The following is a 13280-nucleotide window of genomic DNA, read 5'->3' on the forward strand; positions in this document are numbered from 1 at the left end:
TCAGCTACATCCCCAGCACTGCTGGGAATGCCTGATTACTGGAAAGCAAATCACTCCCCCGGTCTCTGCAGACATGTTGTTTCCCAGATCCATTTGGACTTGCTGCTTGCCTTAGGTATTTCAGGCGGCCTGGCATGCACTGGTAGATAGACAACAGGAGGTGATCCCAGTTCAGTGAGGAGGTTGAGAGGGTGTGTGTTTGTTACAAAAATACTGCCCTTTGCAGTATTTCAGGACTGCAGAAATCCAAACCTTCACTTTATACCTCAAGATCATGGGGCCCAGAGAAGTTTCCTGAGACTTCATCCCCACCCCCAGCAGACTCTGCTGAGGGATTGAAACCAGGTGCTATCTGCTTCTGTACCAAGTCACTGCTCTTCTCTTCCTGCCTGGGAATGCTCTGTGGTGCTTACTGGCTCTGCATGTGCTCCTGTGGGATCTGCATGTGCTCCTGTGGAATCTGCATGTGCTCCTGTGGGATCATGGTCTGGACAAAGGCCTGTGTGCTGCGGCACAGGAGACCTTCCGCTGGTCTCAGCTAACCTGTGTATGTCCCTCCTGCCTCTGTTCCCCTCAGGCTTCTCCCACATAGCGGAGATACGCACACTGATAGCCGGGTTTGTCTTTGCTACATAGGCCTAATGTGATGTCCCATAGATGGGAGAGACTCGGGTTTTGAAAATGAATAAATACTTTTATATACATACATTCTCCCCCATGCACACATATACCCACTGTTTCACATTACTTTCTGGTACAGTGTTGGGGACACAGTAAGCTTTGGGAGTGTTGAATGAAAGGTAATTAAGGAGTATCATTTCTCAGATGGCCACATGCTGAGGCACTTGATTGCTAAGTTGTAAACTGAGCTGCCATGGGTGATTATGGTAGCTGTGGCTGCATTAAACAACAACATGAGTTGTAATCACCATAGCATCAAGATAAATATCACCTCTCTGCATGGGGAGGGGACACACTTGCCTCTGCCTCAGTCTTTCCAGAGGCGACCTTCTAGTCTTGTAGCATCCAGAGTATAAAGGGCTTATGTGGAGCAGATGTATCCCTGTCACTGGCGTGGGCATGCATTTGTCTGTGGACTAGTGGACAGTGGGCTGCCCTTCATGTAGCCTTGTTTTCATGACCAAGGCATTTGTCTGCTGTAAATCATCATTCCCCAGACCTACTGGACTTAGAGTCAAGTGATGCTTCTTTGCCCTGACATTGTGTATGCTGTGACTGTCCTGTGTTCCTGAGTGGCCAGCCATCCTTAGCGCTGTGTGCCTCTGTTCATCTTCTGCTGGATGGAGATACCCCAGCTACAAGTACAATGAAGCACTTCCACCTGCGATTGCTTCCCTGGTTGCTTGTCACTTAGACTATGGCGACTTTTCTCCAATTCTGCCTTAGCCAAGGTGTGGTGTCAGGTGACCCTGCTGTGGTGGTGTCTGCAGAGTCTCCTGAGGTAACACTGTAATGTTCAGACACAGGGCCATTGTACTGTCTTTCTATGATCTTGCTGTTCCATCCTGAATTGTTACATGCCCCAGGCTGGCCTCAGACTCATGGCAGTCCTCCTGCCCCAGCACCTCATGTTTTAACTCTCTTGTTTATGTTTTCTTCTTCCCTCTTCTCCTCCACAGGATGAAGTGTCCTCTTGCTGGCACAAATAAAAGATTCCTAATTAACACAATTAAGAACACCCTGCCCTCCCATAAAGAGCAAGAACATGAACAAAAAGAGGGCAGCAAGGAACCTGGCCAGAGTCAAGACCAGAAAGAGACAAACTCAAAGAAGCACAGAAGCCGCTCGTCTAAGCGCAGCCTGCACTCAGCCCGAGGCTCACCCCCAAGGAAGCGGGCCTCCAGGGACAAGGGGGACCACCGAACCAGCAGGCGATGAGCAAGCTGCAGGGCCAGCCCAGTACTGTGCCTGCCACTGGGTGCAGTGAGGACAGGGAGGTGACAGGACTCTGACACCTGAGAATGACTTTCCAGTGGGTCCTTTGTTTTAAGATGGCTGTTGTTGTGTCATTGTTGTTGTTAACAGGCAAAACAAAACAAAAAACAAAAAAAAACAAAACAAAAACAAACAAAAAAAAAAACTTTTACTAAAACAAGCCCTTGTCCTGAAGGTGTCGTGGAAGATGACTTAGCTTTGCTATGCACATCCATGTTGCTTTATCCTGTCTTGTTTGCAAGTTAATTTCAAAACAAGCAGTTCTAGAATTTGAAATTTTCAGGTTGTTAAAAACTAGTCCCAGTTTTTTTGATGTATTGCACTTTTTGTGGTCATTTCCCAGAATTTCTCAAAATAAAATACTTAGAAATGCTATGCTTTCCTCTTTTAGATGTCAAAGGCTAAGCTCACAGTCTGACTAGTGGCCATCCTGATAAAACTCCACCACGCTGTGTGTTTTCTAAGTGGCCAGGATGAGGAGTGCTCACACAGCTTTGGACTTGATGTTCCATTCTCAAACTCATCCCTTAGACAAGACTGCTTCCTTATACTTACTTTTAAATATACATGGTCTGGAGATGGTGGCTGCTGAGTCTGGAGAATAGGACTATACATGACCAATTACAAGGGAAAAACAGCGAGACTCTTGCACTCCTATAGCATGTGAAGTCCAGTCCATTCATGTTCTCATCCAGTCAGTCAGTCAGTCAGTCAGTGCTCTCTTAGAGAACCAACATGAAAGCAAGCACATGCTAGTGCCACATGAACTATTTCACTACTGCCCAAAAAGCTAGGTTATGTGTGTCTGTCATATTTAAATGTGTGGAGTACTTGTTCAGCACAGCATTTGCCTCGTCTTAAACATTTTGGGGACCCCCCTCCCTCTGGTGTTCCCACCTTCCATATTAGTGAGTTGTCTAGTAAATGGCTATGGATTCTCTCATTTTCATTTTGAAAGGAAAAAAAAAACCCAAGAAACAAAAAACAAAACAAACACACATTTTGGTCCAGTGAGATGACTCAGTGGGTAAATGTGCTTGCCACAAAGCCTGATGACCCGAGTTCAATCTGTAGGACCTACACAGGAGAGAGCCAATTCCTGCAAGCTGACCTATGACCTCTATACACACACTAATTAAAATGTAGTTTTAAAAAACTCTTAAAATTTCAATATAACAAATTCTAATCTGGTGGCTCAAATATGTGCATCTCCAAAATATTACCAAAAGATGTAACAGTAACATCTGAGATGTATTAAATGGGGATTAATGGCAGATGAGACTTTGTATTAAGATGACATAGCAACAGATAATGTCTAGCATAAACTACAGAAAGAAATAATTGGGCTAAAAAAATAGAGGACCAGTGAGCACTGGAGCAAATTCAGATAACCAAATATACTTATAGTTGGTGTCTCTAAAGATAGGAATAAGTTGAGAAAAATATTTGCAGATATATTGACAAAAGTTTTCCAAATATAACAAAATCTAAGTCAAATTGATGGCTTATGTTTCTAATTCTAGCACTTGGACAAATGAGGCAGGATTGTTACAAATTCATGGGCAGCCTGGGCTACATAGCGAGTTCTAGATCTGCCCTGAGCTATAAGTGAGACAAATGTCTCATAACAAAATAAATAATAAAAACTGCAAATGCCCAAACACAAAAAGCTTAACAAACTCTAAGAATATGAAACACAAAGACGTGAAGAAAGTCTCATGATGGATAATCTTCATTGTCAACTCAGTAAACTGAGAAGTGCCCCTCTGTGTATATCTATGAGGGCATCCCCAGATTAAAGGAGGCAGTCCACCATTGATGTGGGCTGTACCATACCATAGCTGAGATCCCAGACAGATGGGGGAAAGGAGAAAACCCACAGAAAGGCATTTCATTTATCCTCATCTCATATTCTGTCTCTGTCTCTGTCTTTCTCTCCCTGAGTGTATGTGTCCTCCCTCCTTAGGTTTCCCTATTTAAATATTATACATCTGAGAATTGCCTCACTCTCGGAGGAACTTGGGCTTACTAACGCTGTTGGAACTGTTAAGACTGTGGAGGCTCTTGTGTATTTTGTGTTTATGAGTCTTTTGGAGGCCAAAGGAGTTTGGTGTCAAGTGGACACAGGTAGACTTGTGGGTCATCAAACTGGATTGTTACAGTGATTGGCTTGAGACGCTCCTGGGAGATCATGGATGCTTACCTCTGGCTTTCTGGATGTTTCCAGAAAGGGTTGACTAAAAGGTGAAGCCTCTCCCTGAATCAGCCCACACGTTAAGGCCCTGGATAGAATAAAAGTGGGAAAAGGTGTTAGTAGTGGTGGTGGCGCACACCTTTAATCCCAGCACTTCAGGAGGCAGAGGCAGGTGGATCTCTGTGAGTACAAGCCCAGCCTGGTCTACAAAGCAAGTTCAAGGACAGCCAGGGAGACACAGAGAAACCCTGTCTTGAAGAAACCAAAACCAAACAAAACAAAAAAGTAGGAAAAGGAGAATTCTGTGGATACAGGCATTTTCTTTCTTCTTCCTGGCTCCCCCGAGACAAGCTCTGCAGCCCCCTTATCCTCCCCATCATAATGAACTGAACTCTGAAACTGATTCAAACAAATCTTTGCTTCCTTACAATTTCTTGTTCAATTATCACATCACTGTGATAAAATGTCTGGTTAACACAGTGACTAAAATTCAAACCTCTTTAAACCACTGGTGACGAGACATGACAAATAGCCAAAAGAAAATACAGTGCATTCAGAAAAAAATAAGGATGTAGGGTGTCATAGCTAGATATGGTGGTTCATACAAGAAATCTCAGGGCTTGGGAAACTGAGACAGGAGGATTACCCTGAGATTGAGGTCAGCCGGAGACATAGTGTAAGTTCCAGGCCAACCTGGCTACCAAGTGAGACCATGTCTTAAGACAAACAGCATGTCATCAGTACAGCAGAAACAGGCAGTGAGACAAGATCACCAATATGTAGAAAGAAAATTACAATTGTCAGCACAGAATTCACCCCAAGAAGAATTTTCTAAAGCAAAATGTCTTTGCTAATGTCCTCATCTTTAGTCCTCTGCATCCCCAGCCCGCAGCCACTGCACACAAAAGGCCTCAAGTGATGGGTTTTCACCACCCAAGAATCAGAGCTCCAAGCACAGCTGCCACCAGCCTGAGCCCCTTGTGACATGTAAGGGAAAGTACTGAGTAGAGCCACAGAGAGGCACTGTAGTCTTGGGATTTTTTTTTTTTTTACATACTTTTTAAGAAGGTACTTTTTAATTACAAAAGTTACACATTGTTTCTATTTCTTAAGAGACGAATAAAAAGACAAATGAGTAGACCATGCTCTTAATTCTTAATATAAAATTTTAAAAGGAACATTCTTGGTACTTTTTTTATAGGCAGGGTCTCATAAGACTGGTCTCAAAGTCTGTAGTTAACAATGACTACACTTGCTGAGTGATGGGATTACAGACATGCACTGCCACACCTGGTTTCTGCAGCGCCGAGAGCTCTGTGCATATAGGTGTCCTACCAGCTGAGGTACATTCCTTCTGCATTGCACTACATATGATTCTGGAGGGTCTAGCTAAGTACCCTAATAACTCAATAAAATTTAGTAATATATCAGAATAGAGTCATTTAAACTCTTGATTTGCCGTTGATATGCTTTTCCATGTACAATACACTGTAGCGTCTTCCAGGACTATTGGCTAAGAACTAAGTAGCTACCAGAACTTTTAAGGAGTTTACTGTGGGAGCCAGGTGTGGTGGCCTGCTCCTTTAATCCCAGAGAGCTCTGTTAGTTCTAAGCCAGCCTAGTCTAAATAGTGAGTTCTAGGGCAGCCAGAGCTACACACAGAGACCCTGAAAACAAAAAAGCCAGTTTACTGTGGGGCTAGACAGATGCTTACAGCAGAGGTTCTCAACCTCTCTAACACTGCAGTCCTTTAATGCAGTTCCTCATGTTGTGGTAAACCCCCCATCATAAAATTATTTTTGTTGCTACTTCATAACTGTAATTTTGCTATTGTTAATGAATCATAATGTAAATATCTGATATGTCACCCCTGTGAAGGGGTTGTTCCACCCCAAAGGGGTTGTGACCCATAGGTTGAAAAACACTGGCTTAGAGGCTGAGAGCACTAGCTGTTCTCTCAGAGGACCTGGGTTTGATTCTCAGCACCCACGTCAGGCAGCTCACAAATGCCTGTAATGACAACTTCAGGAGGATCTGATGCCCCCTTGTGGTCTCCAGAGGCACTGCACACACTGTGCATATATAGACAAAAAGGAACACACAGACATTCCCATCACACACACACACACACACACACACACACACACACACACACACACACACCACTCAAGCACATACACAGTAATAATAAATTAGCAAGAAAAGTCAAGCAGTACAGCTCTGTCTTTCAATAACAGTTCCACAGTAATATCTCTCCAAATGTGTGAATTAGAGAGCGGTCGAGATGACTCAGCAGTTAAGAGCACTGGCTGTTCTTCCAGAGAACCTGGGTTCAATTCTCAGTACCCACATTGGATCTGATACCATCTCTGGGCTCCAAGGGCACAAGGCATGTAGTACATAGACATACAAGTAAATCATTCATACAAACAAATAAATCTAAAAAGTATATTTTTTCATTTTTAGTTTTTCAAGACAGGGCTTCTCTGTGGAGCCCTAGCTGTCCTGGAAATTGCTCTGTAGACCAGGCTGGCCTCGAACTCACTGAGATCTGCCTGCCTCTGCCTCTGCCTCCCGAGTGCTGGAATTAAAGGTGTGAGCCACTATGCTCAGCCTAAAAAATATTTTAAGAGTAAATTACATTAAATTGTGAGGAATTTTAAAAGAATATGATAAGATTGTCTAGTGAAATCAAAGTAGATACAAGTTAAGTTGTAATTCGAAGAGGATGCAAATAAACAGCTGGATGCAATAAGAAAGCAATACAGGCTATGGAAACAGGAATTCCATAAAAGGCAAGGCTGAAAATGCAAATTGGAAGTTTGGAAATGAGGGACACAGAAGAAATCTTCAAAAGAATGGAGTAGGTGGGGAGGGACTACAGGTGAGGAAGACCAGTTAGGGGACAACAAAACACACTGAAACCTGTGAGATGCAATGAGAGCAGGCCCGAGAGGGATGTTCACAGCTGTAAGTACCTTCATTAAAAATCAATAGTTTATTTTAGCTGTTAAGGGAGCTAACTTTGAGGTAAACTCTTACTAAACCATCGAAATGTCCTTTTCCTTTGTTTCAGCTAAAGCCTTATAGCAAGCTGAAGAGAAGACTTCTGTCAGCCATTTCATAGTATCTGCAGTATGTGCCCACAGCCTTGAGCTGAGAGCCTGCCTGGAGTCCCAGCTTGGAGGCCAGGGATGGAGGTTTCAAAGGCTGGGAAGTTAAAGAACATACCTAGAGCCACAGGCAGATGATGCATACTTTATTAGTCAATAAAGTATGACTATGAAGGAAGATGCCAGCAGGTACCCAGGCACACACAGGCATAGACAACAACACACACACAGGTCATAAGGAGGAGGGCCCACAGGCCTACAGACAGACAGACACGGGTTGGTGAAGGCAAAGGCTTCGGAACTCAAGGCCGTACTTAGACAAAATCCACATAAAAGTGGCATTCTGTCAGAATAGTTCTATAACATATTACATACAAATGCTGTTTACCTTGGGGTTTCCCAGGACATTCTGTCAGCTATTATTCACTGATTCATGGTCTCCAGGTGTGTAGTCAACCACATCTCAGCTGATTCATACTCAATGTCTGTTTCTTATCCTGTGCACACCTCTGATCCTTACACATGACCACTGAAGCTTTTGCCACCTTTTCTTCTCATGCTGTAATCTCAAGCTAAGCATCCTAAAGAATGTATCTGCTCAAATAATGGGGCAGAATACAGCATTCATCATTCTACCTCCATCTACCTTAAGCTGAGACCGTTGCAGGCAAATACATCCAGGCAGTTGTGTGCCCTTACCCCATCAAGTCCCTACTGGTGGGAACGAAGCTCCACCTACATCTTGGGGCCAACAAGCTTCCTCATCGCCTTTCCCTGGTTCATAGGAGATGGTCCCATGCCAGGAGAGTTAAGCTGAGAAGACCCCAGGTTATGTCACCACCCTATCCCACTATCATGATCAGCTCCTAAAGTGAATGCTTTTGGAGAACACCTGGCTACCTCTCTCTGAGCACAGAATGAATGGCTGCATGTTCCCCTGGGCAAGCACAAGGAGGAGACAGCCTTCCTTGTTCAAGGGTATCTGGCTTTGTGACATATATGGTATGTTCACCAAGCCTCAGGTTCGAGCTCTGAAGCCAGGGAAAAAGAATCAGTAGGGACTGGGAAATTTAAGAAGGTTCTGGGAGCCATGGGCAGATTGAACACTTGTCACTTTCTCTGGGCGAAGGTGTTCACTAGTAGTCCCAAAAACATATTTATATGGAATCACACAAAAGTGGCATTTAGCAGAAATACTTACATAGTGAATCACATTGTAGTCTTATTTATTGCTAATCTGTGGTTCTCTGGCTAGCTGGTAGCCGCCGTTTTAGAAGGCTTCCTCTGGAAATCCACACTGGGTCCATGTTGTCTAAACCTTTCTATGGCCCTTAAGGCCTTTTATTCCCATCACCAATACCCACAATCCAGTAACTACTACTGCAATTTCGAGCCAGTGGGGCCCCAATATCAGTAAACCCATTGCAAGCTTTAATTTTGCAAAGCATATTAAAAGTAAAGTAGTTCATACCTTTAATCCCATCACATAGGAGACAGGTGATCTCTGTGGGTTTGAGGCCAGCCTGGTCTACAGAGCGAGTGCCAGGCTACACAGAGAAACCCTGTCTTGAAAACCAAATAAATAAATAATAAATGTCAAGTTGGATTTGTGTAATTACAAAACACCCAAGGCAGCTAGCTTTATAAAACGAAAGTTTAGCTCATATTTCGGCTGAGAACCCTGCCCTCTTGCTAATCTCCCCACCCCAGTCAGTCTCCTTTCTTTTTCTTATTTATTTATTTATTTATTTATTTTTGGTTTTTCGAGACAGGGTTTCTCTGTGGCTTTGGAGGCTGTCCTGGAACTAGCTCTTGTAGACCAGGCTGGTTTCGAACTCACAGAGATCTGCCTGCCTCTGCCTCCCCAGAGCTGGGATTAAAGGCGTGCGCCACCACGCCCAGCTTCCTTTCTTTTTCTTTAAGGGGCACCAGCCACCTGTGCCAGCCCCACCCCTCACCCCGCTCCTTTCAATAACCAACCTCTAGCTGTGAGTCGTGACCCCCAAAAGACCAACGGGAAATGCAGATGTTCGCATTACGATTCATAACAGTAGCATAATGACAGTTATGAAGCAGCAACGAAATATTTTTATGGTTGGGGATCACCACAACATGAGGAACCATACTTATGGGTCACAACGTGAGGAAGGTAGAGAACCACTGACAGCCTAACAAGCGTCAAAGTGTGCGTGACAGGACTGCCACCTTAATTCTTTGTGGTGCCACACCCCCACGACCCCCCACCGGACTAGATCATGCCTCTTAAAGCTGTCACTCCCAAGGGAGCCTGGGATCCAAGGAGCAACAAGAGAGTCAGTCAGTTTGCTCTTGCATCATTGTATCCCAGTCTTGGAAATGAAGCAGCCAGAGACTGGGAAACACCAGTGGCTTCAGACTGGAGAAGCTTGTCCTTGTGGCCTGCGGCTTGCTTCTGTTTCACAACTGAGGGTTTTCCCGACTTTCCGGAAGTTTTTCCCACCTTCAGGAGACAGAGGCATCCGACCTTCCGAGGGCCATTCACCAGCTCTCGCAGAGCTGAGAGGCTCTTATTCCCTGTCACCATGGAGCTTCTGCTTCCAAAAGTGAATGGTAACTGATGCAAAGGAGCAAGCAGCAATGACCCTGTTCAGAGACATGTTTTTACTTTGAAAATATTTTCGGAGTTATTGGCAAATCTCCGACTCTTCTTTTGCATTCTTATACCATTTCCAACCTTCTCCAGCCAAGTGACTCTTAAAGGTGTCAGAGGACAGTCAGTGCCTATCTCTTGATAAACATTGCCATTGGGCTCTTTTTTTTTTTTTTTGGTCCCCGCCCCCTCCGTGATGGTAAAGGGGAACTAGGAAATTGCCCTATTTATTTATTTATTTATTTTCCTTTTAGGTATGAGTGCTTTGTCTGCATGTGGACCTGCATGCTAGAAGTGGGCACCAGATGCCATTATAGCCACCATGTGGCTGCTGGGAATTGAACTCAGAACCTCTTGGAAGAGCAGCCAGTGCTCTTAACCACTGAGCCATCTCTCCAGTCCCTGCCACTGGGTTTATAAGGATTTCCTTTTTATGTGTTTTCCTGCACATCACATGCATGCCTAGTGCCCCAGGGACCCAGAAAAGGGCATTGGATCCCGGGGGTTAGAGTTAGAGACAGTTGTGAGTGGCCATGTGGGTGCTGGGAATTGAACCCTGGCCCTCTGCAAGAGCAGACAGTGCTCCCAGCTATGGAGCCATCTCTCCAGCTCTGCTACTGGTTTTGGTGTGCTGTTAACAAAAACTTCTAGACTTAGAAGAAGAAGCAAAAAGTCAATGCACAAAACACTGATTGAAATCTCAAAGTGTTTTTATTTATTTAAATCCCTCTTTCCTTCTCTTGAGAAATCTACTTGAGAAAGCCCACTTGACAATGAATACCATAACAGTTTGTAGCACACAACATTAGGGCAACACAATTCTGCCCTCTTTTGAGAAGTCAATTTGAGTTGTTTACAATGAACTTAAAAACCATGAACTCTAATGAAAGAGCTTGACAGGTCTGATGTATGATAGACTAAAGTTTAAAACAACAACTTTCTGGCTGTGGAATGAAAACATACGCCTGTCTAGCCCCTCAGCAACACTTCTCAGGGAACAGAGCAACCAAATAGAGCTGCCTTGTGATTACAAAATTTCTACAGAAAACTAGCTGACAAAGGAGATGTAAATGTTTTCTTTCCATCAATGGAATAATGTACCAGGAGGGGGCTGCATCTCTCTCAACAAACAGAACCAGGGTTTTGTGTGTGTGTCTCCAAGTTAGGCACTGATATTACTTATTTTGTTCATTTTGGGTAGCTCCTAATAATTATTCCCCTCTCCCCGCCCCCCCCAGCCGGACAATCACAAAATGCCTAAGCTCCAGAACATCCTTGGAGAGGAATCTTGATGCTGGCCCTGGACTGCTGGATGTTTCCAACATACCACTGACGGCATTCACATTCCAGCTCCTTGCTTGGCCAGTGCCTCCACAGTGGTGGTGCTCCGCAGTTTCTCAAACATGGTCTTCAACCAAGTGTTTACTTTGACCACAGACCCTTGGTTCAGAAGGAAGTTTCTTTTTAAATAAAATTCACGCACCCTTCCCGTGTCACACAATTGTGTGAGAGGAACATAGATTCAGAGAGACTGAAAACAGATGATAAACTTTGCACTTAAGATAGATAGATAGATAGATAGATAGATAGATAGATAGATACAGACAGACAGACACACACACACATACACACAATGTGTAGGACTGGCTGGCCCAGAGCTCACTAAATAGACCAGGATTGCCTTGAACTCACAGAGATCTGCCTACCTCCTGAGTGCTAGGATTAAAGGCATGTGCCACCATACCCAGGAAAAATTAGATTTTTTTTTTTTTAAAAAAAAAAAGAGTTGTTTTTATTTTGTCTGCTGGGTGCCTGTGTGTGTATACATGCAATGCCTGCATGTAGTTCACAGAGGCCAGAATAGGGCCTCAGATCCCCTGGAACTGGAGTTACAGTGAGTGGTGAGCTACCATGTGGGTGCTGGGAACTAGGCGAAAGTCTCCTGTAAAGAGCAATAAGTGTTCTTACTGCCGAGCTACTCCCCCCTCTCTCTGATACCAACTTTGGAAAATGTTTGCATGTAGAAAGGATGATGGAGACAGTTATCCTTTGCTGGGAATATTTGTTTCTGTTAAAAGCCATCAATGGAGCACTCCAGAGACGGAGGGAGGACAATCATAGTTCCAAACTAGCCTGGTCTACACAGAGAAACTGCATAAATAAAGAACTGGGTCATCAGTGGAAGTCAGGCACAGTGGCATGTGCCCATAGTCTAGCTACTGATGGGAGGCTGGGATGAGGAACCAGGTGTCCCCCTTAGGGCTGGTCACCCTAAGGGCCAAGCTATTCGAAGGTTGAAGTTTCCAGCTCCATCCACTGATCTTTACAAGGGGTGAGAAATGCTTGGAGATGGCTGATGGAAATGAAGTTTTATCAAGTTGCCCAGGGGGCATTTATGTTGTCCTAGTATCTCTACATTTTTATTATTTATTTATTTAGTTTCATTTTACATTCCAACCAGGGTTCTCCCTCCCACCCTTTTCCCCCACTCTGCTTCACCATGAACTACACAAGCCTTCCCCCTCTCACATGTCCCTACTACCATGTCACGCTGCTATACCACAGGTCCAGCAACAAGGACTATGGCCTGAACCCTCGGAGATGAGGAGCTGAAATCAATTCTTCCTGAAGTTGTTTGTTAGGCATTTCATCATAGTAGTGAAAAAATCTGACAGATAAGCCCATTATGCCCCACAGGGAGGCCTGGGGGTGGGGTGGGGCGGAGGAGGGCGAGTGCAGAGGGCTTGCTCTGCCCCTGAGTGTGCAAAGCTCTAAATTCTATCCCCAGGACCTCGAAAGAAACAACAAACTGTGATTCATGAAGAATGCTTACGGGTTCTCTTGGCCATACCCAAAGGACAGGGTCACAGATGACCACAGGAGTCAGGTAAGTTGTTCCCTCTCTGTGTCGCCCATCACACCTCACACAAGGTGCTGTTGCTGGTGATGGGGCTTCTCCCAGTATATATAGGAAGGTTCTGGAGGCTTCACAGACCATTCACTCTGAGGAGGATTCGTGAGGATGCCCAAGTGAGTCCTGGAATATCAGTGCCTCTGACCCCCAGCCTGGGCATCCACCATGCCCCCTTCTTGGGGAAAGCAGCAACAAAATCCCTTGAATGTTTCTCTGGCTCGCACAGTGTCTCTCCCCTTCAGAAAGATAGAACAGAAAACACATTTATCCTTTCTCATAAGGCAGCCAAAATGAGAGGACAGGTTAAAAGTCCTCATTTTGCAGCACTTTCCCATGACAATAAAATGGGCAAACTGGAACTTGAATGTCTTCTCGTTGTCAGACCGCTGTTTGCAAGGAGTTGAAATTTTGTAGTTATCAACACGTTTATACACTTACAGCACGTTCCAGTTCCTGTTTGTCTATGTCTGGGTT

The 13280-nt window shown here is 44.5% G+C and overlaps 1 protein-coding gene across 1 annotated transcript in view; it reads left to right on the plus strand.

Annotated features, from left to right (window-relative positions):
* The window catches only part of LOC113830954 (protein POLR1D), a 36170-nt gene extending 33839 nt beyond the window's left edge, over positions 1-2331 (plus strand). Inside the window, exon 3 of the mRNA XM_027413689.2 lies at positions 1641-2331. Within this exon, the coding sequence (XP_027269490.1) occupies positions 1641-1899 (259 nt within the window). The 3' untranslated portion in view covers positions 1900-2331. The remainder of the gene's footprint in view (positions 1-1640) is intronic.
* Positions 2332-13280: the final 10949 nt, after the last annotated feature.

Source organism: Cricetulus griseus, chromosome 4 (genome assembly GCF_003668045.3).
Source record: "Cricetulus griseus strain 17A/GY chromosome 4, alternate assembly CriGri-PICRH-1.0, whole genome shotgun sequence".
Taxonomy (NCBI): Eukaryota; Metazoa; Chordata; class Mammalia; order Rodentia; family Cricetidae; genus Cricetulus; species Cricetulus griseus.